General features: G+C 50.4%; 1 protein-coding gene across 1 annotated transcript in view; it reads right to left on the bottom strand.

Moving 5' to 3' along the window:
- Positions 1-21774, bottom strand: part of Grhl3 (grainyhead like transcription factor 3) — a 32168-nt gene extending 10394 nt beyond the window's left edge. Inside the window, exons 1-9 of the mRNA XM_042688645.1 lie at positions 21544-21774; positions 8148-8334; positions 6232-6293; positions 4564-4909; positions 4003-4076; positions 3393-3546; positions 3125-3236; positions 2262-2356; positions 11-169 (exon numbers count right to left, since the gene is read on the bottom strand). Coding sequence (XP_042544579.1) covers positions 11-169; positions 2262-2356; positions 3125-3236; positions 3393-3546; positions 4003-4076; positions 4564-4909; positions 6232-6293; positions 8148-8334; positions 21544-21560 — 1206 coding nt within the window. The 5' untranslated portion in view covers positions 21561-21774. The remainder of the gene's footprint in view (positions 1-10; positions 170-2261; positions 2357-3124; positions 3237-3392; positions 3547-4002; positions 4077-4563; positions 4910-6231; positions 6294-8147; positions 8335-21543) is intronic.
- Positions 21775-24069: the final 2295 nt, after the last annotated feature.

Genomic DNA, 24069 nt, shown 5'->3' with positions numbered 1-24069 from the left:
CCTTACCCACCTTGTCACAGAAGATCTTGATCTGGCAGACGGCACGGTGCACCAGGCGCTCGGCCCCTGAGCCGCAGTCGTAGGTGTCAATCTGCAGGTTCAGAGGGACGCCCTTCACGCCCTTCTGTGAGGAGAAGTCTGTGCTCAGGCAGTTGACACCGATGAACACCTGGGAATACAGTGGGGAGTGGGTGAGCGGCCTGTCGGGGTCTGTCCGAGGCATATATCACAGACATCCTTTCACAGATGGGGCAGCTGATGCACAGAGACATGGGTCAGCTTTCTCAAGGCAGCACAGTACTTGAGTCCAGGCCAGCATGCTCCCATTGACTTGCAGTGGGTGGCCCACCTTGGGAGGGGTCCTAAGTCCTATAGAGACTACATATCCAGAATTGTGTGTGCAAAGAGCCACTTAATGGCTGATTTTTCCTGCTGGCTCAGGAACACAAAGGCTGAAATCCATTGCCTCAACCCTCCAGCTAACGAGCTAACCACTAGCTCCAGCCAGTGGAGGGTCTGAGTAAAAACAGGGTGCTAACATCCTCCAGGGAATCCGGAAAACGCACCTGGACATGGGCAACTCCTATCTGTGTGAGAAGCTAGGTTCTATAGCTTTGGGCAAATCCCAGCCTCCCATTCTGTTTGTTTTTTTTTTGGTTGGTCATGGGGTCTGGACTCTAGGCCTGGGCGCTGTCCCTCAGCTCTTTAGCTCAAGGTGAGAGCTCTACCTCTTGAGCCACAGTGCCACTTCCGGGTTTTTCTGCTTATGTGGTGCTGAGGAATTGAACCCAGGGCCTCATGCAAGGCAAGCACTCTACCACTGAGCCATCTTCCCAGCCCCAAGCCTGCGATTCTTTATCTGCCTTGTATGGCCAAGAGAGTGTGCTGTCTTGTGCTTGGCATGCAGAGATGGTTGTTTCCGTATGCTATGCCCTCCTCATGGCAGCTGAGGGCCAGTCTTACCGGGGCCAGCCCTGGCTGACTGCCTGGTGACCAGATACCTGCTGACTCCTCCACAGGGCTCAGGGTGACACCACATCTCAGACTGGTTTGGGGATGTCTCCCTTGGAAGTGGCCCTGAACTGCACAACGGGGTTGGGGTGGGGGTCTGGGCAGACCCTTGTTCCAGCCAGCCCCAGGCACAAGCTGGACATTCCTGTCTCAGCCAGTTCAGCCCTTGAGCAGCCTCCACCCGGCTTGCCCCTGAGAGACCCAGGTGGAGGGTGGCTGAGGCTATGAGAAAATCCCACCGAAACCAGCTCTTCCTTCCCATGAAACTTGCCCAGCCCCTCCTGCAGCCCCTGGCTCTGTTTGAATAATAACCATCCGGCCTGGGGCCTCCCTTTGTTTCCTGAACTCCTTCCCCCCAGTTTCTCTGCAGCCTGGCTGTCCCTCAGCCCCTCAGCTTGGGGGGGGGAGGGGAGGTGGGGGGTGCAGAGGCCTCTGACATGCATAGACCTAGCCCTGGCAGTGAGACTCAGCTGTGTGTGGTGGTGGGACATCCAGTCAGCCCTTGACTCCCATACAAGTGCCCTTTCTACATCAACTCTCCAAGCAGAGACCACCAGGTAGCCAGGTACTGGGGCTGGGCTGGAGGAAGGTCCATGGCTTTCGCTAGCCTGAAGGAAGCCACCAGCCTCATCTCCCTGGCCACCCCTCTGGGCCCGAGGATCTACGTGTTCCAGCTGCTCGTACACATGGGATCTTATGCAATCCTCCCCACTCTTCCCCCAAACCCAGCAAGTACAGCAGTGTCTTGCCCAAGGGCTCCAAGAAGTGAGGCCCTGGGACAGAGCCCTCATCTTCCACACTCCTGAGCACTTTGGCAAACTGGTACTGGCCTAAAAGTCACACGCTACCAGGGACCTGTGGTCACCTTGCTCTAGGCTCCATTTCCTTTCTGGTATATGGGCTGGGTTGGATGGATACCCATAGCCACAGTGTATGTGCCAGGCCTGTGTTCTACCATGTCCTTATCTTACCTGATCCTCACCACGCGGGGTTCCCTGGCACTGTGATTATATTCTGATAGCTAATACACGGAGGCTCAGAGGGACAAAGTCACATGATTGGCCAATGGAAGGGCTGGGCTTCAACCTGCCTGTCTAGCCCAGAGCCCCACCTTCTCACTACCTGCATGCTGCCTCTTCACCAGGGCCCTCATCACAGTCGAGGCCACAATCCTGGCTGCTGGTAAACCTTTCTCTGGGGCCTGGGGTTTTTCGGTGGCCCCTCCCCAGCCCACGGACGTCCTCACTGACCTTGGCCTCCTCATTGACATTCCACACGAAGGACAGTGCGTTGTAGGCCACCTCCTCAATGTGCTGTACAGTGTTAAAGTTCTCTTTGCAGTCAGCTGAAAGTGCAGGAGGCCATGAGAGTCAGGAAGGAAGGGATTCAGGGCATGGAGAGAAGGGCCGGGCCTCCCCTCCCCCGGGGACCTGGCTCTGGTCCAGGAGTAACAGGGAACCTTGTGTCCTAACTTGTAGAGTGGAAGATGTCCGACCTGGACAGTAGACTTATCTGAAGGCCTAGCCCCACCCTCAGGGTCAGGACCCCCAGTTCGTGAACACATGCGGTACAGCAAGCTCTGTTACCCCTCGTAACTTTTCTGCAGATATTGAGCTTACACAGGAGGAAAATAAGCTCAAGAGAGGTGTGGTTACTTGCCCAAATCACACAGCGAATAAAAGGCAGAGTAAGGCTGGAGCATAGGTCTCTCTGGCTCCAGAACACTGTGTTGTCTGACTTCCCATCTGAGCCACAGAACAGTCCCTCATCTGTTCATGTGCTCCAGCATGCACAGTCCCAAGCAGCGATCAGCACTGTGGGGCGCGTGGTCAGTAAGTCTCTTTCTATGTGGAAGGCTGGACAAACTGAGGTTCGAGAAAGGGAGGCAACACAGGCCACATGGCCAGCGAGAGAGAGAGATGGAGCCAGAGCCTGGACTGGGCCTTCATGTGATTGGGGCAGGCCAACACAGGGCCATCGGCTCCCCCTCCCCAGCTGCCGGAGCCCCAAGCATAGCAGAAAAGAGCTGCTGCTTTGGCAGCTGATGCCACCTCAGATCTGACCTGGGGCCGGGCTGGGGCTGGGGCGGGGGCTGGGCAGGCTCTGGACTCACCTACGTCGATGACTCGCTGCTTGGCCGTGGGCTGTCGGGAGTGCCAGTGCTTCCAGAAGCGTAGCTGCTCCACTGGGACCTTCTCATTGTCGAATACGACCATTACCACGCTCTGCAGACCGGAGGCCACGTCACCCTCCAGCTGGGGACCCTGACTCCCACTCCCTCCCCAGAGCCTGGTCTGGAGGCCTGGCCCTGCAGCCTCTGTCCTCCAGGGCCCTGGTGATCTCACCCCACCCAGTCTCCAAGCTGCTCCAGGGCAACGCACCTTGACTTTGTTGGAGGACAGTGCAAGGCCTTTGCCTCCCGCTGGTGTGCGCAGGGTGACGGGGTAGAATTGGCCCTTGTTGAGGTAGGCCATGGGTGACTCTCCAGACTTGATGTGGATGGCCTTTGGGGAGCCCAGGCTGTACTCAAAGTCACTGTAGGGAAAGTGGGGGGAGGCGGTTTAAGGCAGGTTCCAGGCAGAGGGTATTGGGGGGTGCTTAGGGGGGTACTAGGACTAGAAGCCCCAGTCTCTGTCACAGCCTTTCTCCATGACCTTCTAAGTCTCCTTGGTCCCCCTTGTGCCTTAGTTTATATATACACTTTGGGCTTTTTAGTGGCATTGTTGAGCCACGCTCCTGGTGAAAGAGAGATGTTCAAAGCTACAGGGGACAAAGGACTACAGAACTTCAGTATTCTATCAGTGCTGGGTGCTCGGTTCCCTGGCCCAGCCTGTGAAGGAATGTGGAAATCCTTCTCTCCTGCCCCGGCTGCCTTTGTTCCCTCCTTTACCCCCGGCCATGCCTGCTATGTCCTGGGGACTTTTGGGAGACTCTGTCTGCAGCCTGGTGCCTACTTGCCCAGGTAGCCAAGGGTCCAGGGGGTCCGGTTACCTCTTGAGGCTAGGATAGTCCTCTGGACAGGGGGGTTCCGGGGATGTTTTCAGGATATCTGGGAAGAGTGGCAACTGCAGAGAAACACAATCCAGAGAGAATGAATGACTGTGTGTGTAGGGGGGGAGGGCTGCATGTGGGGTGTCCTGAGGCATGAACTCAGGGCCTGGGCACTGCCTTTGAGCTTCTTTTGCTCAAGGCTAGCACTCTACCACTTGTGCCACAACTCCACTTGGAGCTTTTTTGGTACTTAATTGGAGATAAGAGTCTCAAAGGCTTTCCCTCCTAGAGTGGCTTTGAACTGCGATCCTCAGATCTCAGCTTCCTGAGTAGCTAGGATTACAGGTGTGAGCCACCAGCATCCTACTGAATCACTGTTTTTTAGGCCGTAGAGGCCTCAGTCCAGGGAGGCGCAGATAGCTGTACAAAATGTTTAGTGTACAACTTGGGACAACCAAACATGGCAGCCCGGCTTCAGCTCTAGGACTCTTTCTCCTGTAAACTGCAAAGCTCTGACCTTTTCCTGTGCATGCACACACATATCCTGGGGTAGGCCCTCACCTCCTGTGCGTCGTCTTTGAAGGTGCTGTCTGGCTGCCAGCGCTGTGTGGGTGGCACCCCATGAATGCTCTCAAACAAGGAATTAAGTGAGTTGCTGTCATACATATCACTGGTGGGCAAGAGGTAACTGTCCACAGAGCTGGCTTCTAGCTTGCTGGGGCCGGCGGGGAGGGAGGCTGGCCTGCCAGGGGTGGGCCCGGCCCCCTCCAGGCTCATCAGTGTGTTCTTCTTGAGCAGGTCTGGGTAGTCTGGGCTTCCAGACACATTCTCTGTGAGGAACTTCATGAGGTGCGTGGGGCTTTCGAGAGGGGCGAGGTCCATCTCATATTCCACGCCGTGATAGTGCCTGGCAAAAGGGGGAACAGGTGAAGGTGCTTCTGCTCTTGGGGGAAGGTGGGGTCTTCGGCTAGACACAGGGTGACCATTGCTGACACACTGACCCTTTCCGATTCCCAGCTACAAGAAAGATTGTGCAGAGGTTTGATTGGTCACAGGAATGAGAGGAGGAGGGTGCGGGAGGTGGAACCCCAGACACACTGGGGGTTGAAGGGGAAATGCCTTGTTTAACTATGATGGGACTTTTAGTTAAACAAATAACCTGAAAGTTTGATCACTTATTTCTTAGCCAGAATCAAAACTGTCCACTTGAGAACAACTGTAATGAGGCAGCCTCTGGGCCTGCACGGAGGCCCTGTCCTACCTGGGATACAGTTCATGAATGGTGAGAAAGAGGGCTGCAAGGATAGACTCCAAACTGCAAGGGGAGACGGGTTAAGGGAGCTGGGCCTAGGATTGCAGGCCATTTTTACTTTTAGGTGTTCTTACAGTCTAAATCGTTTTCAGGAAATAGGTGTTGCTTTTGGAATCAGAAGAGTTACTAACCCTTATAAAACTCGTTTTGAGAAAAGCTCCTGTGTGCCTCAACCTACCATTCCGGTCGTACTTGGCAGTGGCCTGAGCTAGCTGCACAGTCACACCGAGCCCCCAAGAAGAATAGCAATGCCCCTCGGTGATCTGGATTTTCCAGAAGGCGTGGAAAGACTCAGAAGGGCCAGCAGAAGCCCTCACAACATCTCTGAGATGGTGGCCAGGAAGGAGACAGTCGGGGCAGGGACAAGGTTCCTGGCCCACCTGGCTATGTACACAGCCTGAGCCTACACTGATGCCATGAGGCACGGATACCAGGCATAGGCCAGAGAAGCCCAGGAACTCAGATGTCCCTTCCCCAGGGACAGGAGGGGGGGGTTGGAGCTGTGACAGAAAATCTGCCTTCAAGGCTTTTCCACTACTGTAGCTTTGAGGTTTGTTTTCAGTAAAGACGACCCACATGGCCTAAAGGCGTGTGTGTGTGTGTGTGTGTGTGTGTGTGTGTGTGTGTGTGTGTGTGTGTGTGTGTGTGTGTGTGTGTGTGTGTGTGTGTGTGTTTTCAGGCACAGTTTCACTATAATTTTCTGGGGCCTGGCTCTTCTGCCTTCCATACCCCTTCCAAAATAGTTTGAAATATTTTATACATATATATCAGTATAATGACAGATTAACCAGGCTGGCTTAGAGTAACACTTTTCTTCTGGTTTTAAAAGAAACTAAAACACTTCCCTGAGCCCTGGTGGTACCCCGGGAAGTCCACCAGTGCTGAGGTGGGGTGGAGGGAGGGTGCAGTGGCCTTACCTCTTTCCTTGGTCGGTCCGGTTCCCCGGGCTGGAGGACAGTATCCGCTTCTCCTTGGGGCCCTGAAAAGATGGAAGGAGGGATTTACTCATGGTCCTTGGCTACAGCCTGGCTGGGAAGAGCCTTAGCTTCCAAACTGTGCCTGCAGCCAGGCTCTGGGACACTTGGAGGAAGCTCATGGGCCCCTCATGTTGCTCTAGCCACCATTGAGTCTGAGCAGCAAGTCGGGGCAGGAAGAGGTACACAAGCTTAGCAGTTAGGGAGCGTGGGGTTTGGAGTGAGGCAGGCTGGGCTAATGCCCTAGCTTTACTGCTTCAAAGGCCTCTGTGACTTTGGACAAATGACTGCATCTATCTGAGATACAGTTTCCTCAAAAGTCAAGTAAGGGAATGTAACACCTACTTGAGGAGATTATGAAGATATACTAATTTGAAAAAGCAAGTACTTTCTATATGCTAGACCTTGTACTACATACTTCTACCCGCTCTCTAACCCACACACCCACTGAGGCATTTACAAACATCATAACTTCATGGAGGCAGGGATGAGGCCCAGAAAGATTCTACCGTCTTGGTACTTAGGAGTATGGGCTTGGCATCTAGATATCTTGGTTTGATTCCTAGGCCTATGTGGGCTTGGGCCAGATACTTGGCCCTTGTATGTCTTGCTCCCTCATCTGTAACGGGTGGGGAGATGGGAGGGGGTGTGCTGTAAGAATAGCAACCTCAGAATTGCCCAGAACAGGCCCTAGTGGCAGAGAGCAGGCTATGGAAACATGTCCTCTGTGATTATAACATTACTCTATCTTCAAACACTTACTTGTCCCTAAGGCCAAAAAAAGTCTCTATCAAGACTCCAACCCTGTTTAGTGACTCTTAATCACAAACCTCTGGCGAGGACAAGGGAGGAACCTAGTGTCCAGCAAGAAGCAACATTGGTTACCATCAGTCCTACATGGCCAGAGTCACAGTGCTGGTTTGTAGCCTGACAAGGCCTCAGACTCCCCAGCAGATGGACTGGTAAGTTTAGCTTGATGGGGCAGGCTGCCTAGAGCCCTGGGCTGACAAAGATACTGGAGCCTTCTATACACTCCATGAAGATGTAATGTCTGGCACAGGTACTGGGTCTGGGAATGGGTGTGTGTGTATCATATTTTGGTTGCTAACTAATTACTGTTCTCCGGAGACATTGGTTTCCCAGGTCAGAGTCAAGACCCTGAAAACAATTAGGAAACAGTGAATGTCAGTATGGTAGCAGAGGTAGGAAGCACAGTGAGAGACACTCAGGGGAGAGAAGGGATGTGGGACCATGGCATCTGAGTGATCTAATGGGCCATGGGAGATGCCCTGAAGGAAGGGCACAGGTTCAGAGCAGAGGGGATGCCTCAGATGGGCTGGACAAGTGGGTTAAGAAGGCTGATATATCCAAGGCTCAGGATATAAAGGGTGGTGGGTTGGTTGGTTGCTGTGTTGAGTGCACTTGGCCAAGCCAAATCAGGCATCCATCTAAGCAAAGCTTGCTGTGCAGGCTGAGTGGGCTATGGTGACTTAGTAATGCTCACAGGTGTGCCTGCCTCCAGGAACATTCTCAAGGTCATTCTCAAGGGGAGAAGGAGAAACCAATGAGCACGCAGTAAGTTTCTAAGGATGGAGGCAAAGAGGACAAAGACTGCTGGGAATGTCAGCAGGAGGCACAGAATACGGGTCCCCCAAAAGCCTTCTCTCCTTCCACAAAAGGATAAGGCAATATTTAAACTACTACCCAGCAGGGAAGTAGGGCTTAAAGAAGAAAGAGGAAGAGAGCAAAAGATGCAAAGTTGCAGAGATGAGGGGCTGGCGATGGTCATGGTGGGCTGCTCAGCCTGAAAGCAGAGACCCACATTCACCAGAGGGGGCCCACCAGGGGCGTGAAGGTACCATGTAGTAATCGTAGAGGAAGCTCAGGGCCGCAACACTGTCATCGTCTCCGTTGACTCTCATCATGGCCTTGGTGGCAGCTGTCAAGGGGTTTTCCAGGTATGTCTTCCAGGCCTCATCCTCATTAGTGTAGGGAAACTTCTGGAAGTTGATGGGGTCATTCTTTAGCAACCGCACAGACCTGAAACTGAAGGCAATAAGGAGAGTCCCATTAAGTTGTCTCGGAGGAAGGTCTCTGAATGGAGCGCAGGAAGTGAGTTCCCAGTCCTGGAAACTGGAAGCTGCTGCTTCTGCCAGCGTTAGGCCATGCTGGGGCATGGAGCAGATGTAAACAGTGAAGCTAGATCAGTGCCAGTACTGCCAGGCTGAAACCTCAGGCCTGGACCTCGGTCCCCTCACCTACAACACAAGACTGCGAAGCCAGCCCTGAGGCAGTCAGTGAAGCACTGCCACTGTAGATATTTGTTCAAGGGGAATTACCGAAGCAGGATGGGAAATGACAATGGACTGCCACTGGGAAGAACTGAACTTCCACATCACCCAGCATGTCTTCTTCTGAAGTCAAGACCATGACAGAGCTAGAAGGCCGCAGATCAAGGGAAAGCTGGCCAGTGACAGGCAGAGAGCTCCAAGACCAAGAAGCCCATGAGAAAGTTTGGTTTCAAGAAGTGGTATCTCAGACCAACATGGACCACAGGGTCTTGAGTAGCTGCTCTCCTGGCATGAAGTAGAACAAAAGTTGCAGAGTACACGGAGATAGAAGGACCTGGGCATGGTGCCCAGAAAGCCTGGGCAAAGGCAAGGTGGAAGCTAAGAGAAAAACACAAGGGCCCAAGGAGAGGGGCCAGGAAGAGTGTACAGGAAAGAGCCTCAGTTGGGGACACTCAGTGCTGGGAATCTTTTTGATCAGAAATGAGGGAGAAATGAGGGAGACACCTCCCTACCTCTTGGCTCAAGTTTCCACCCAGTATCTGTTACCTAGGTAACTGGCACACCTAGAAGCAGTCCCCTCCCCCTTCTGCTAGGTCACATCTAGATCTGGTGCAGCCACACCTTTCTTCCACCTAGCCACACCTCTTCCTGTCCCTGGCCTAGATAAGTGCTGGCCTGGAGGTGGGTCTTCCCTTTTTTCAGCCATGCCTCTCCACCATGCATGATGGGGGCAGCAGTCTGATAAATAAACTTCTTTTCCTGCCTGAATAGCGCGTGGTGTTCTCTTCATCAGCTACCTAATGAAACCTACCTACTTAATATATCTTACAAATATATCTCAAGCCATACGGTGCTGGGCACCAGTGGCTCATGCCTGTAATCCTAACTACTCGGAAGGCTAAGATCTGAGGATCACTGTTCAAAGCCAGCCCAGGCAGGAAAGTCCGTGAGACTCTTATTCCAATAAACCATCAGAAAATCTGAAATGGTGCTGTGGCTCAAGTGGTAGAGTGCTCACCTTGAGCTGAAGAGCTCAGGGACAGCGCCCAGGCCCAGAGTTCAAGCCCCAGAACTGACAATAAATAAATAAAAATACATTAATTAATTAAAATAAAAAGCCATACAGTAAGTATTCCAGACTTTGCAGGCCACATTGTCTGTGTGACTATTACTCAACTCTGCTGCTGCAGCTCAAGAGCAGCCACCCATGGCAAGTAAATGAATGAGTACACCCGTGTTCTAATCCACACTTTATGCATGCTGGAAACTGAGTTTCATATCATGTTCTGTGACCTCTTTGTTTTAGATTTTTGTCTAGTCACTTTGCTGACTTCTGCTTTAGTTCATTGATTCTGTATTATCCTTATTCTTTTATTCTTTTTTTTTTGCGGGTCCTGGACTTGAACTCAGGGCCTGGGAACTGTCCCAGAGCCTCTCCGCTAAGGCTGGCACTCTGCCACTTGACCACAGTGCCACTTTCAGCTTTTACTATGTATGTGGTACTGAGGAATCAAACCCAGGGCTTCATGAATGCTAGACAAGCAAGCACTCAACCACTAAGTCACATTCCCAGCCCTTATCTTTATTCTTACTTCTGCTTCTCTTTGGTTTAATGTGTTCTTTTATTGAAATTCATAAGATAAAAGCTTATCCTTATATTAACCATTTTGACCTTTCTCCATTGTGAAAATAAACCTTTAAAGCTAAAAAAAGTAAAAAAAAAAAACAAACGAGGGAGGAGAAGCTGGAAGAAGGACATAACAGATTTTAAAAAAGAATGAGAAAAATAGCATCTAATCTTTCTTGAACACTGACCATGTTTTAGGCACTGACCTAACTGCTTGTCATGAACTGTCATCTCACTGAATTCTCAGCTACAGGTTCTGGTTTTTCTTTGACAACGGAGCACATCAAAGCACAGAAAGATAGGGGAGCAGCACAAGGTCCCTGTAAGGGAGCGGCCCAGGCTCCGGCAGGAGACTGGGAAAGTCCTGGATAGTGTTTGCAGAAGTGAGCTACGTGAGGTTACAGTAGGCTTTTTACCCTGACTACTGGGCCCTAAAGATTCTGATTCCCTTGGTGTGAGGTAGTTGAGACTTAATTTCTAGTAACTTCCCTGGTGCTGCGGCTGGTGGTAGTCTGGAGACTACACTCTGGGCATCATGGGTAAGTCCTGAGTGAAGTTCTAGTCAAGTTCATTGCAAAGCAGAGTGTGTGGAGGAGACAGAGAGAGGATGGCTACAGACAAAGCGAGCACCATGGCCTCCTTTTCTACCTGGGCCCAGACAAAGCGAGCACCACAGCCTCCCTTTCTACCTGGGCCTGACCGACTTACCAATCAATGTTAGGGACACAAGGACAATGTGGGTGCCATTTACCACGGCATATACAATGCTGTCCCTTGGTTAGCTCTGCTTCTTGCGGACCAAAAGAAGGTAAAAATCAGGTGCTGAGACTCACAGTAAAGAGGCTAAGACTTGGAGAGGACAAGACAATGCAAGATCACCCAGATGATTCACTGCACAACTGAGACTTAAACTTAGTTTATCAAACACCAAGACACTTTTTGCTCAGCCACACTCTGTTCAGACACAAGGAGAGCATCTCCACCAGCGAAGGCAATGCTTTAGTGCCAGAGTTTCCGGTGACAGACCAGTGGGTGGGCAAGGACCTTCGTGAGCCATGCCCCTTAGGAAGTGCCCACCTGCTACCCAGTGGCTTGGCCGCTATTTTCTGAATCACAGTGGCAAACAGAGGCCAGGCCAGACCTAGGCAAACAGTGGGTTCTGAGGAGGGCAGCTCTCCTGGAGGCTTCACCCAGAAGAACAGCACCCCTCCTTCCCCTGGGTCTCAGGTATAGGCTGTGAGCCCTGAAAGGGAGGCAAGGAGTTGTCATTCTGGAAAAAGACATAATAGAAGCCTGCCTGCTCTAGGGGCACAGAGAGGGAGGCACAGCCCAAGTTTCTGTCGCTATAAATCAAGACGCCTCAAGACAGAGAGGTGAGGAAAGACACCCCCCACCCTTGTTTCCCTGGCCTGGGGTTAGAAGAACTCACTGAATAAGCCAAGAGTGGCTGCCCCTATCCCCACCCTGGGTTGAAGGGAACTCCTAATGTAAGGAGGTCAGGAAAAGCCAAGGGGTGCTTGCTCGATAGACCCCACCTGTCCCCCAAGCCCCCACATTTCAACAAGAACCACTAGGACTCAGCATTCCTGTCATTTGCAAATAAGTCTAATAAAAGTATCCATTATGTAAGGTTATGAGGACTAAGCGCATTGACACTTGAAGAATGTTCATACTGGGTGCTGGCAGTCATGGCTATAATCCTAACTGGTAGGGAGGCTTGATTTGCGGACTGAGGTTTGAAGCCAGCCTGGGCAAACAAATCTGAGAAACTCTTATCTCCAACTAACAAGTGAAAAGCTGGAAGCGAAAAGCTGTGGCTCACCTTGAGTGAAAAAGGCAAGCAAAAGTACAAGGCCCTGAGTTCAAGAGTTCAAGCTGTAGTACTGGCACACACACACCAAAAACAAGCAAGAGAGACACAGAGAGAAAGAGAAAGAGAGGAAGAGAGAAAGAGGAAGAGGAAGAGAGAAAGAGGAAGAGAGAAAGAGAAAGAGAGAGAAAGAGAAAGAGAGAGAGAGAGAAAGAGAAAGAGAGAGAAAGAGAAAGAGAGAAAGAGAAAGAGAGAAAGAGAAAGAAAGAGAAAGAGAAAAAGAGAAAGAGAGAGAGAAAGAGAGAAAGAGAAAGAGAGAGAAAAGAAGAGAGAAAGAGGAAGAGGAAGAGAGAAAGAGGAAGAGAGGAAGAGAGAAAGAGGAAGAAAGAGGAAGAGAGAAAGAGGAAGAGAGGAAGAGAGAAAGAAGAAGAAAGAGAAAAGGAAAGAGGAAGAGAAAGCGAAAGAGGAAGAAGGAAGGAAGGAAGGAAAGAAGGAAGGAAGGATGGCCAGAGTTGTACCTGGCACACAAGGAGTACTGAATGCCCACATGCTACCACCACATTCCAGGCCTGCTCTGAGCTGGATACGGGACTACAAAATGTTTAAGACGTGGCCATGGGAACAGGGGAAGATCTGGGTGTCTGTTATGATCTTCTGGCTAGTAGAATAAGTTATTATCAGTGGTAGGCTATCAGTTAATCTGGACCTTTATAAAACTAAGTTTTACAAGACAATGGTAAAGTCATACCCTAAGCAAAAAGATAGATTTTTTTAATGTTTTAAATTATTATTATAAAGGTGATGTACAGATGGGTTCTGGTTATATAAGTCAGGTAAAGAGTACATTTCTTTTGGGACAGTGTCATCCCCTTCCCTCATTCTCTTCCCAGTTCACCATTTTTATTTTTTACTTTTGTCAGCCGTGGGGCTTGAACTCAGGGCTTAGGTGCTACCCCTTGAACATCTTTGTTCAAGGGCAGTGCTCTACCACTTTGAGCGACAGCTCTATTTCTAGATGGAATGTTTTCTGTTCACCTGGGACACTATCTTGATCTGCTGGGGTTTGCAACAAGCCCTCCTAGAACCCCAAAGCCCAATTCCTTAATGGATAGCTGCTACCATGTCTTAAGTATTTTACCAGCAGACACTGGACCAACTGTTTTTGCCTGGCATCTCCTCTACCATACACAACAGCCCTGAAAAACAGGAATTAGCACCTGCTTTTAGAAAATAAGAAACTGAGGTTCAAAGGAGCAATATCATCTGCTGAAAATCACTCAGCCAAGTAAATAATGAAGGCTCAGCTTGAACCCTGGACTGCTGGATTCCAAGATGCCGCTCTTTACTCTGTGCTACCCTCCTGTCTAGATACCTTTCCTAATCTGGAAATTTCCTTCCTCTGGAATACACTGAACCAATTCTGTTGCAAGGCAGAAAGGAATTTCCCACCCACACCAGGCAGGAGGGACTGAGAAGGAAGGCAAGATGATGACTGGCAACTTCTGGCCAGGTGCCAGGAGCTCTGGTCTCCAGGCCTGGTTGCACTGCCTGTCAACCTCATGTGCTAAGATGAAGCATTCAGAAAGCCTTGGCTAAGACTTTCAAGGTTAGCCTTGAATTGTGTATCCAACCTTGAAATCCAAGAACTTTTTTCCTCTCTGAAAAATCAGAATGAGGGCTGAGAAGAAGGCCCAGGAGTTGACTCAGGATGGATGTGACAAGGGTTTAGAAAAGGAATTGAAGGGGAAACCAGGTGTTTCTGTCTTATGAGGTCATCTTCCCTAGGGCCTACACAAAGTCTTTGCTGTTGTCCAAGACAGAACTCCTGAGCCATCAGAAGATGAAAGCAGGATGGGAAAGGGCAGTGGGAGGAGATATCTTAGCCTCAGGAAACCTTTTTGACCTCACATCTTTGGTGTGGGGGGCCGCTGCACCATGGGAGAAAGTCCAAGGACACAGCCCATGAATTCGGTAATTGTATGTCCTTGAGTAAGGCACTTAGTTCTTCTCAGTCATTTCCTGGCTAGTGAAATGGGTCTATTGAGTGACTCCTGTGTGCTACTCAGCTACGAATACTGGGAACTCAGCCAAGAACAAGATAAGGTTTTGCTCCCATGGAACTTCCAGTCTAATTGGAGAAGACAGATTGTAAATGAGTAGGTAAATGAGTTAATTTTAGCTCATGATGAGAAGTGAAGAAGATTAGAACGTAGGATATAATGGGGAGTCAGGAGGAATGGCTACTTTAGAGTTGAGTTCATGTCTTTGGTCGTTAAGAGAATTAAGTACATTAGTGTAAGCAATGTGCTTAGCCTAGAGCCTGTCAGAAATAATCACTCAGTAAATAATGACCATCATCTCCACCAACATCCTAGAACCCCAGTATGAGAGTGAAGGACAGACTCTGCCCGAGGTTCTTAAATTACCACCACCCTCCAAGCCTTCTGTCTGTGAACCCAGCTCTGAATCAAAAGCAAAGAGATAGTCTAATAACCCCCTGACTTGACTTTCATATTCATTTTCTCATGGAGCCTCCCAACATACAGTGTGTTATTATTGTACCTTGCAGCTCAGAAGCAGACAACAGAGACATTTGGTGACCTGGGGATCTGGCCTGGGAACTCTGTAACTAGTCACTTTTCCACCAAGAATGTAGGGGAGAGAAAAGAAAAGCAAACACACACACACACACACACACACCCCTTCATAGCACCCATCCATCATTCAGTAAATACTTATCAGGTAACTACTATGGGCCAGACTGTCCCAGGAGGGTAAGACAAGGCTTTCCCGGCTGTCATGGAGATACGCTTCAGTGGACAGGAGAAAAGACATGACCACAAAAACAAACAGTGAGTATGAGATAGGTGAAGAATGCTATGGAGGAAAAGCTGGAAGGCCTCTGAGCTGCCCAAGCCCTGGGATGGATGTTTGTTGAGAAGATGGGTAGCCAGGAAGAGGCGGGAGAGACGTGGGTGGAGTGTACCCTGGACCTTACAGAGGAAGGGAAGAGCAAAAGTCTATAGTGTTGGACAGCTCCCAGAGCTTGTCCGCCTACTGTGTGTCAGATATGAGCCAGATGCTTTGCATATGACAGCTTGCTCAAGGAAGGCCAGCCCACTGAGGAGGCAACTCAAGTCCGAGATTTGATAATCCATTGCATTTGCATGGTGTGTTATATTTTTCAGCATATTATATGTCACACATCTGTCATACCTAGATCCTGCAACGCCCCTGAAAGGTGGGGAGGAAAGATATGACTATCCATATTTGATAACAGAAAAATAACCAGGGACAGAGATACTGACTTGCCCAAGGCCACCCACCCAACTGGTTATCTTGATGTCTGCATATCCCAGTATCAAAACCCCACACACAGCTGATGTGTGTCGGTGGATCATGCTTGTTATCCTAGCTACTCAGGAGTCTGAGATCTAAGGATCACAGTTTGAAGCCAGCCAGGACAGGAAAGTCCACAAGACTCTTATTTCCAATTAACCAGCAAAAATCTAGGAGTGGTGTTGTGGCTCAAGTAGCAGAGTGCCAGCCTTGATGTAAAAGCTAAGGAAGATAGCATCCAGGTCCTGAGTTTAAGACCCAGTACCAGCACGCGCGCATACACACACACACACACACACACAAGAATCCCACACAATGCTGCCTCCTCGGAGCTTCCCTCCATCCAGGAAGAGTTGGGAATAAGTTTGAGAGACAGAGGAGGAACTCATTGTCTAGCTGCTAGGCCTGGCTTGCTGAGGGAAGTGGAAACTGTCCCAGCAGGGGTATCAGGTGGGTGGGGCCTTTCCCCAGCAGTTTCTTCTGGGCCTACAGCTCGGAAGGGGTGTGGTGCCGGCTGCTGGGTGTTCAGTCAGCCTCAGCCTCCTGACTCCAGCATGTATCACTGTGAGCACCAGCAAGGAGAGGACTGGGAGTGGAGAGGCAGGGTTTCATCCCAGCAGGTGTCTGACCTCAAGGGCTGCTTTGAACTCCTACGGAAACTACTGCCTCAAGACCCTTTGGGATCATTTCCTAGCTATTTAGGTAACAGAATTAGACATGGAATCCCAGAGACGGGGTATGACTTACAACCTAGGCCAGGAGGATTGGGACTAAAGTCCCAGGCTTGCTATCCCGAGCTTAATTTGTTCATTGTCCTATGGCACAGGCATCTGTAGACTCTTGAGACGGACAAGGACAGATACAGAAAGGGCAAGAAAACCCACCACCAAAAGGAGTTAATCTCAAGCCTTGCCTATACAAGTGCCTGGCCCAAGGATGGATTTGGCCAGCTGGGTCTACCTTCCCTCCAGCACAAGGAGGAACAGTTCTGGGGCTACCTGAGCTGGGTGCTGACACCCAGATACACCCAGTCAGCAACTTGCCAAACCCGCCATGAGGCACCAGCCTCATCAGCAGTGATCATCCACTGGGTGCTCCCAGAAGAATCAAATTTTCAGTGAGCCCCATGCAAGGTGTGTCCCAAAACGAGAGGGACACTTGGGGGCTCGTGTGCCTGTCAGTGGCCAGTCTATCTGGCTTTCTGGATGCACAGGTCTGTAACTTGCCACCTGGGCTGAGGGTTCCTTGGTGGGGGGTGGGGTTAGAAACAGTATGGTATAGGACATGGCTCTGTGTTCTACCACAGCTCCGCTGCTTACCAGCTGTGTGACTTGAAGCAAACAACTTGGCATCTTTGTGTGCCTCAGTGGCTTGCCTATAAAATGTAGGCAGAGGAGAGTGCTAACCTCACAGAATTATTATGCTAGATTAGCTACCTTTTGTTAAGGGCTGACCAAAGGCCAACACCATAATTCCTAGCCACTGTTGTTGTGAAGCTTTGCAGGAACTTTGTGAAGTGTGAGGATACAATGCATTCATGCAGATAAAGCAGATGTGTTGCTTGGACACTCTGAGCCAGGATGGCAGGAGCCATAGCTTCTTCACTGGAAACAGGCCGGCAAGTTAAGGATGGTCAGATCCCAGCAGACACTTTTCATAGTGTGTCAATTAATTAGGTGCCTTTTTCCAATTACTCTGGAAACTCACCTTCTGCCCTTTGCAAAATTGTCTGGTGTGAGACTTCTCTATTGCTTCTATCTTCTCTCCATGACTTGAAAGAAATCTACCTTTAAACCAGAGTGCCACATCCCTTCATTCATTCCTTTACTGGCTCATTCATTCATTTGCTCACCAGTTTCTCTGATGAAGGTTCACTGAGGGTTACTTTGTAACAGGGCGCGTGCTAAGCAATGAGGACACAAAGGTAACTGCCACTTGAAAGTTCCCAAATCTTGCTGACCCCTTGGGAAGGCCCAGTTAAATAACACCAAGCATCAGTGAGATTATTTCTCTTTGAGACTTTCACTAGATCAGCTGACCCCTTTAAAAGGCACACACACACACAGAGTACTTTTGCTGCATTTTACAAATGGGGAACCTGAGTTTCCCATTCCAGAAAGGGAAGTTAAAAGAAAGGAAAAGAACTGACTTAGTTAATACAGTCAAGCCACGCACCTTCTCATTTGTGCCTGTCCTGTGAGGGGTTTTTGTTGTTGTTGTTGTTATCACTGTTTTATAAACATGGGCACAGACACTTAAAAGAGCTGTGGGAAAGTCACTCAATCCATGGGTAGCAGAGCTGGGCTTTAAACACAGGTGTAACCCTGTAGCGGGGCTCACAGCCTGCTGACTCAATAACTACACCCTGAGTCAGCACTGGATCTAGGGACCTTCTGCCTCCTGGTTCTCTGCCTGATCTTCTAGGGCAATGGTTCCAAAATGTAAACTGGCACCAGAATCACCTGGAGGGCCTGTTAAAACACAGAATGCCGAGCCCCACCCCCAAAGTGTCTGACTCAGTGGGTTTAAGGTAGGGCTGAAAATTTGCATTTCCAAGTTCCCAGATGATGACGGCAACATAGGGAGCACACTTTGAAAACACCCTCTTGAGTGAACTAATGATTCTCTTCTTAAAAAAAAAAAAAAGACTCCCTCTCTTCCCCTTTCCAAAAGCAACAGAGGCTTTCAAAAATACAAGTATATAAAATGTGGCACCTACAGTAAACTAGGAAGCAGCGAAGAGAATTCGCCGACATGTTTCCACTCTGAGAAAACTACAGATCAGCCTATCTCCTTGTCTTAGTTCAGTGTCTATGTACATAAGAATTAGCATATTGATGTGGCTGGTGATTAAGACCCAGTGAGACCTCCTCTTGTAGATGTTAGGTAAACCCAAGCAAAAATCCCACTTCGGGCTATTCAGAGAGATTAAAGCCATAAGGGCAGCAAGTATTTGTTATAGTATCAGACTGGGGTCAGAACTCAAAGGAGTGTTCTACTTTTGATTTAACCCAACAGAAAGTCCTGAGGAACTAAACTGTTCAGCCCTGTGGCCTAGGGGGGCGGCGGGGAGCGGTAGGTAGGGGGTGGGGGATGGCTCTAAGAAGCGGCCAGTGGCCCAGGCTCACACACTTGCAGACCCTGGGGCTGCAGAGACTCCCTCTCGGCCGTTATGGTTGTGTCCAGGCTTCCCAGTTTTACAGCCCGAGCTTAATGAGGGCTTTTAACTTTTCATTCACCAGCAGCTTAATTCCGACTTTTAATAACACACCTTGTGCATGACAAAAATTTGCTCCTGGCAATCATGGTTTCGACCACAAAACCGCAGCGGGGCGTTCCTGGTTAACTCTTTCAATGCTCCAGGCAGTCTGGAGCCGACTGCAGGGAGATCAGATGAAAGCCTGGGCCCAGGGACGCGTCCCCAGCCGCCCCGCCCCCCCCTCACCTCTCCCCGGGGTTTGGGGAGGTGGGGTGGGATTCAGAGCAGAGGGGGCGGGCGGGGCCGGGCTGCTGCTGGCTGCGGGAAGATGCCCGGAGGGTTCCACACGCCACCTCCCTTGGACGGGACCTACTCGGTGCCAAGTCCCTCAGTGAGGCGAAGCAGTCCTCTGCCGGGTGGGAAGGTACAGGTCACACTGGGAGGCCTCAGGACCCCCAGGACAGCACCGGGGGGCCGGAAGTCACTGCTGCTCCCATGGGTGGGGGGTCGTCTCGCCTGCCCCTCTCAGGCCACCACAGGACTCCAGCACGCAGCCCACTCAGGCCCAGGGCAGGCAGTGCGCAGGCGCAGCGGGCATCACGCAGGCGCAGCGGGCATCACGCAGGCGCCGGCGGTTTCCCCCGCCACACAGGCTGCAGTCCCAGCGTCCCTTGCGGCCAGGCGCTGGCGTGGGGCACGGCGAGGCTGCCCGGCGGCAGGCCTAGGCCTGGGGCTGGCTGGCTGGCAGAGCACCCGGCGCTGGGCCTGACCACATGAAAGGCCTGGGCGCTCGCCACCCACCGACTGCCTCGAGCAGGTTTCTGACTGCACCTCCTGGCCTCGGTGCTCCGCGGCGCCGGGCCTTCCCAGTGCCGCCTCCCACCCCAGGCCTAGCAATCGGCCGCCCGGCCTCGGGGACGCTCCGGCTCCAAACTCAGGCTCCCCAGTCAGGTAGGTGCTGGTAGCCCTGTCACAGAGGAGGAACTGAGCGCCGGGAGGACAACACATCCACCAGGAGCTTGCAGTTGGGAAGTGGCAGAACTGAGTCCCAGGCTAGGTTGACTACCCCTGAGACCCCCAGGACTAAAAACCGTTTAGGCCACTTTATCTCAACTCTAGATGCTTGTGAGGACCAGCCCTCCGATCGGAAACGCCACTCGATCAAGGCCACCACAGCAGCTCAGAACATTCATAGGGTGGCTCATCTCAAAAGGTGGCTTTAGTGTTAGTCTGCAATTCATTGGCGCGTACAGACTTCCCTCACTGCCGTACCTTAAATCTGACTTTAAACCCAAAACGCTAAGGAGTAGGCAAGCTGAAAACCCTTCTGTTCAAGGAACCTAACTTCAAGACACATACAACCTTCAAGGACCAATAAGAGTAGCTCCTGTCTGCAAGCCCGTGTGGTTTAAACCAACAGATCTATGGAGGATAGGAGCATATCTCAAAGTTTCTTTTAAGTTCAAAGTATGGAAAAATAAAAGCAGGAGGGCTCAGAAATACCCAACTGCTGATTTTTTTCCCCATGAAGTTGCTATGGTGTTATTACCTTGTCCCCTATGAAAACAGCAGCCAGTGATTGTAAATTGTTGAAATCGCTGGCAACTCCATGGGGGTAGGTGAGTGCCACTGCTGGCCAAAATTGATAGGGGAAGGGAACACAGCTTCAGGTGAAGTCACTTGCTCAAAGTCAGACAGATAATAAGTGGCAGAGCTGGGACTTGAACATCAGCCCAAATCCCTACCCTCTTCTAGCCAGTGTGCAGTTGTCACCCCAGAGAATTTATTTAAAAGACACTTGATACCTGTGAACCCCAGTTTTTAGTGCTTTAACCATAGTAGCGGGTCAACCCAGACAAACCCAAGATCTATCTAGTATCTTGGAATCCTATCTGCAGTCAGGGCCCAACAACAGTTCTATCTGTAGGTCTTTTTAAGTTTGTGAAACAATCTGTGAGGAAAAGCTTGAAAAACAAATTGTCCTACTCATGCCTCTGCCCACTCACCGCTGAGGGTGGCAGGAAGAGAAGAGTCAGTGTTTAAGAGATCTGGCTTCTTTCAGCTCCCTGAGCTTAGTCTAAAGCAGCCTTATTCCACTTTCTTTATCTGAGGTTTGGACCTGAAGCAGGGAACTCTATAATGAAGGTCTACATCAGACAGTCAGGACTCTGAAGCCCAGATGTGGGCAGGAATGCACCTGTCTTCTGCCAGCAACAGAGATGACCTCACTGAAAACCACTCAGCTTCCCTAGCCTTAGAACTGCCGCTGAGTAAAATTGACCTCATTTTATTGAATGCATCTTCAGACATTGGCTCTGCGCTAAGTGTTTTATATCCTTTAGACCTCTCTCAAGACTCTTACAAAGCACTCCTGTTCCCATTTTCCAGACGAGGAAAATGGAGATCAAATAAGTTAAAGGAGTTTTGTCCAAGATCACATAACTCAGGAGGAACAGAGCCTAGATTTTCATCTAAGGCAAGCCCATGGCCAAGGCTACACATGTTCAGCCACCACACTGTCACCTTCCCGCTTGGGATTGTTCCAACTCAACAAAACAAGTACCTTTGATGAAACCCAGCACTGCCTAAGACAGCTCCTAGAACCACCTCAGAGAAGTTCCTTTTGGCAAGAAGATAAGAGACTCTCCATGGGGCTGGGGCTGTCTGATTTCCAAAGCCCCTTTAGAGTATCCAAGAGTGGTGCCAAAAACCTTCACAGTTTCTGTACTGTGTTTTTTTTCCTACGTGGCTCGAAACTGCTCAGCAGAGAGAAGGAGAAGAACTATTTTCCCAGGGAAACACTCAGCCCTACCTCGAGACCCGGGCTTGCCTCCACACGCCAAAGCAGGATTGTCAGCCCATTCATTTACCCTTACAAATTGCCGTGTGAATCCTGGCGCCGGCCTCCCTGCTCTCCCTCCCCCCTCCTAGAAGCCCCATCCAGCCTCCACGCTCTGGGAGCGCCAGGCATCCGCTGATGTTTACTCACTCAAGTTCATTCGACATCTTCCTGCTCCCAGGCTCCAAGGAATCAATCGGCACGGAGGCTCTACTGACCGCTGGTCTCTAATTCTGGCCTGACACAGACATTCCCTGCCCAGGGAAGTGTTTGATTTATGTTGAGGTTTGGGTGTTGAGATTTTGCTGACAGTAGGTTCACGGCAACACTGGCGCTGATTGGCTGCAGGTACAGGTGCCGGCAACTGCGGGTATACCTCAACAGGTGCAGCTGTTAACTCTTGGCCAGCCAATGGAGGCGGAGCCATGGGGGGCTGACTGGGTGGAGCTGACCAATTCCTTCCTTGGTGAGGGGGTGGAGGGCGGGGATGAGAGAGAAGGGAGGAGAAAATAAGTTGGAAAGAAGTAACATCACTAGAGGAAAAATACAGGGACAGAGATTTGGCTTAAGGGAAGTCTCGACCCCTGTTTCTGTTTAACATTCTGGATTCCCCAAACAACCCCCATGCACTAAATTCCTTTGCCCCCTTCTTCTTGGCTGCTGGAAAACCTCAAAGGAGAAAGCAGATCTTCCTAGGTGGGTCTCCGTACCAACTCCCTTGCTGTTCTTCAGGAATTTCTCCCTTAATATTTATGAGCAGTATTTTACAGTTATTCAAGTAATTTCTTTTGCTTCTTACAGAAACAGGATGGTGGACTTAATGTCACCTTCTCTTCTTCCCTAGACACGCCCTTTACAGATGAGGGAGGAAATGGAAACAAGTGACTTGCCTAAGGGCACAAGCTAGTGAGTGTCAAAGCCCAGATCCCAATCTTCAGTTGTCTCACCAGGAGTCTAAGCTATTTCTTGAGCTAAAGCCAGTGGCCTCAATTCAACAGACATTCACTAAGCACCTGTTATGTGCAAGGTGCTGCTCTGTGTTCTGGGGAAACCGAGGACAACAATCCTGGGTCTGGATTTTACCTTCTAGCTGTGTGTGTGTGTGAATGCGTGTGTGTGCTCATGTATGTGGGTGAGAGAGATGAGGTGGGGGTGGGGAGTAGGGCAGGGGTAGCCTTTTATTTGGTGTGATACAGATCTGCATGTGGGCAAACCACATGCCTCTGAGCAGCACAGAGAGGATGGAAAAGTTGAGGTTGGCCACCTCTGCAGCCTTACCTGGATGCCCATGTCTCATTTCCCTATTCTGCACTGGGAACTTGGGAGAACCAGATGACTTGTTAGACAAAGTAATTGTGGAATAACTGCAGTGAGCCATCCTCTTTAAAGAACAAGGTTGGTAAACCCAGAACATCCACACACACAAACAAAAGAACACAAGAGCTTTTTAAAGAGCTTCCACTAGGATTAATTTCGAAATTGATTCTAAGCCAAAAATCTCAGGATCTTATTTTTCCATCTTTCTCTCCTCCTTCCCCTCCCCCACCCTAGGCAATTATGCCTTTGCTCTGTCTTCCTGGGAGCCTCACCTTGACGCATGCTTTGTCCTCTCGGGGGAAAGGCTGGTGCGGTTTCAGCTACTCTTGCCAATTAGATGAAGGTTTTCAGGGTAAACTCAGAATTCAAAGGAGCCCTCTTGTGGTGGGGTCAGGCCTGTGGAGAAGGGGTGCTAGGTTTGAGAAATCGAGACATTTGTTCCTCACCGGAGAACCCACAGAACCCTAATAAACCCTAATAATAATAGTTGCTAATAATGCCCCTCCTCATTGAAGCCCTCTGCGATCCTTGTGACAGTCACTGTGTGCAGTGTCTGTCCCCCAGTCCGTATACCACAGGCATCAAGTAAGTATTGTGCGAAGCCTCTGTACCACCTCATCTTACAACAACCCTGTGAATTTCATAGATGAGCAAACCGAGGCACAAAGTGATTAGGTAAACTATTCAGGGGTAGTATGGCCCCTGGTGGAGCTAGAGTGGGTTTAATGAGAACAGACACTCAGAGGCTATTGGTGCCAACTGTAATTGCAGAGATCGCTACAGTCCAAAGGATGGCACGCTTCTCTGTGTGCCTGCTCCCCACCTCGTGGAAGGCTGTGGAGTTTCATCAGCTGTGTTGCAATGGCTATGGGGTGATTCATGCTGGGAGACGAGGCTGGGATTCTAGGTGGCATGTCCATGCTCGCTGGGCTTTTAAAAATGGGTCCTCTCCCTCTGTCTCTGGGTGCTGCCTCTTTAATCACCTGTACTCATCTTCATAGATCAGCAGAGACCCAAGTCATGGGGCACAGGGTTTCTGTGGCCCCATTCACAGGAAGACTCCAGAAGCTGCCGAAGGTGAAATGGAGGGCCTGAAATAGGTACACAGAGGCGCTGTGAACGAGCATACAAGGTCACTAGACCCCTCCCACAGGAGTCATGCCTCCCAGTCAGGAGGCAAGGCTGGTGCAGGTCTTCGACCCCACAACTCAAGAGAGGCTATGGTTTTGAAGAGACAGTAACCAGGCCTTGTTGCCACCCTTCTCCTACTGGTGAATAGCCCAGGGCCACACAAAGCTGGGATCTCTTTCCCCTGCTTGGACAGCCCAGATCTTGTTTTTTCTGTTGAGGAGATTAAAA

This window comes from Dipodomys spectabilis, unplaced genomic scaffold, assembly GCF_019054845.1.
Source record: "Dipodomys spectabilis isolate Male_0828 unplaced genomic scaffold, ASM1905484v1 ptg000118l, whole genome shotgun sequence".
Lineage (NCBI taxonomy): Eukaryota > Metazoa > Chordata > Mammalia > Rodentia > Heteromyidae > Dipodomys > Dipodomys spectabilis.
Note: the sequence above shows the minus strand (reverse complement) of the source record. Positions and strands in the feature narration are given on the sequence as shown.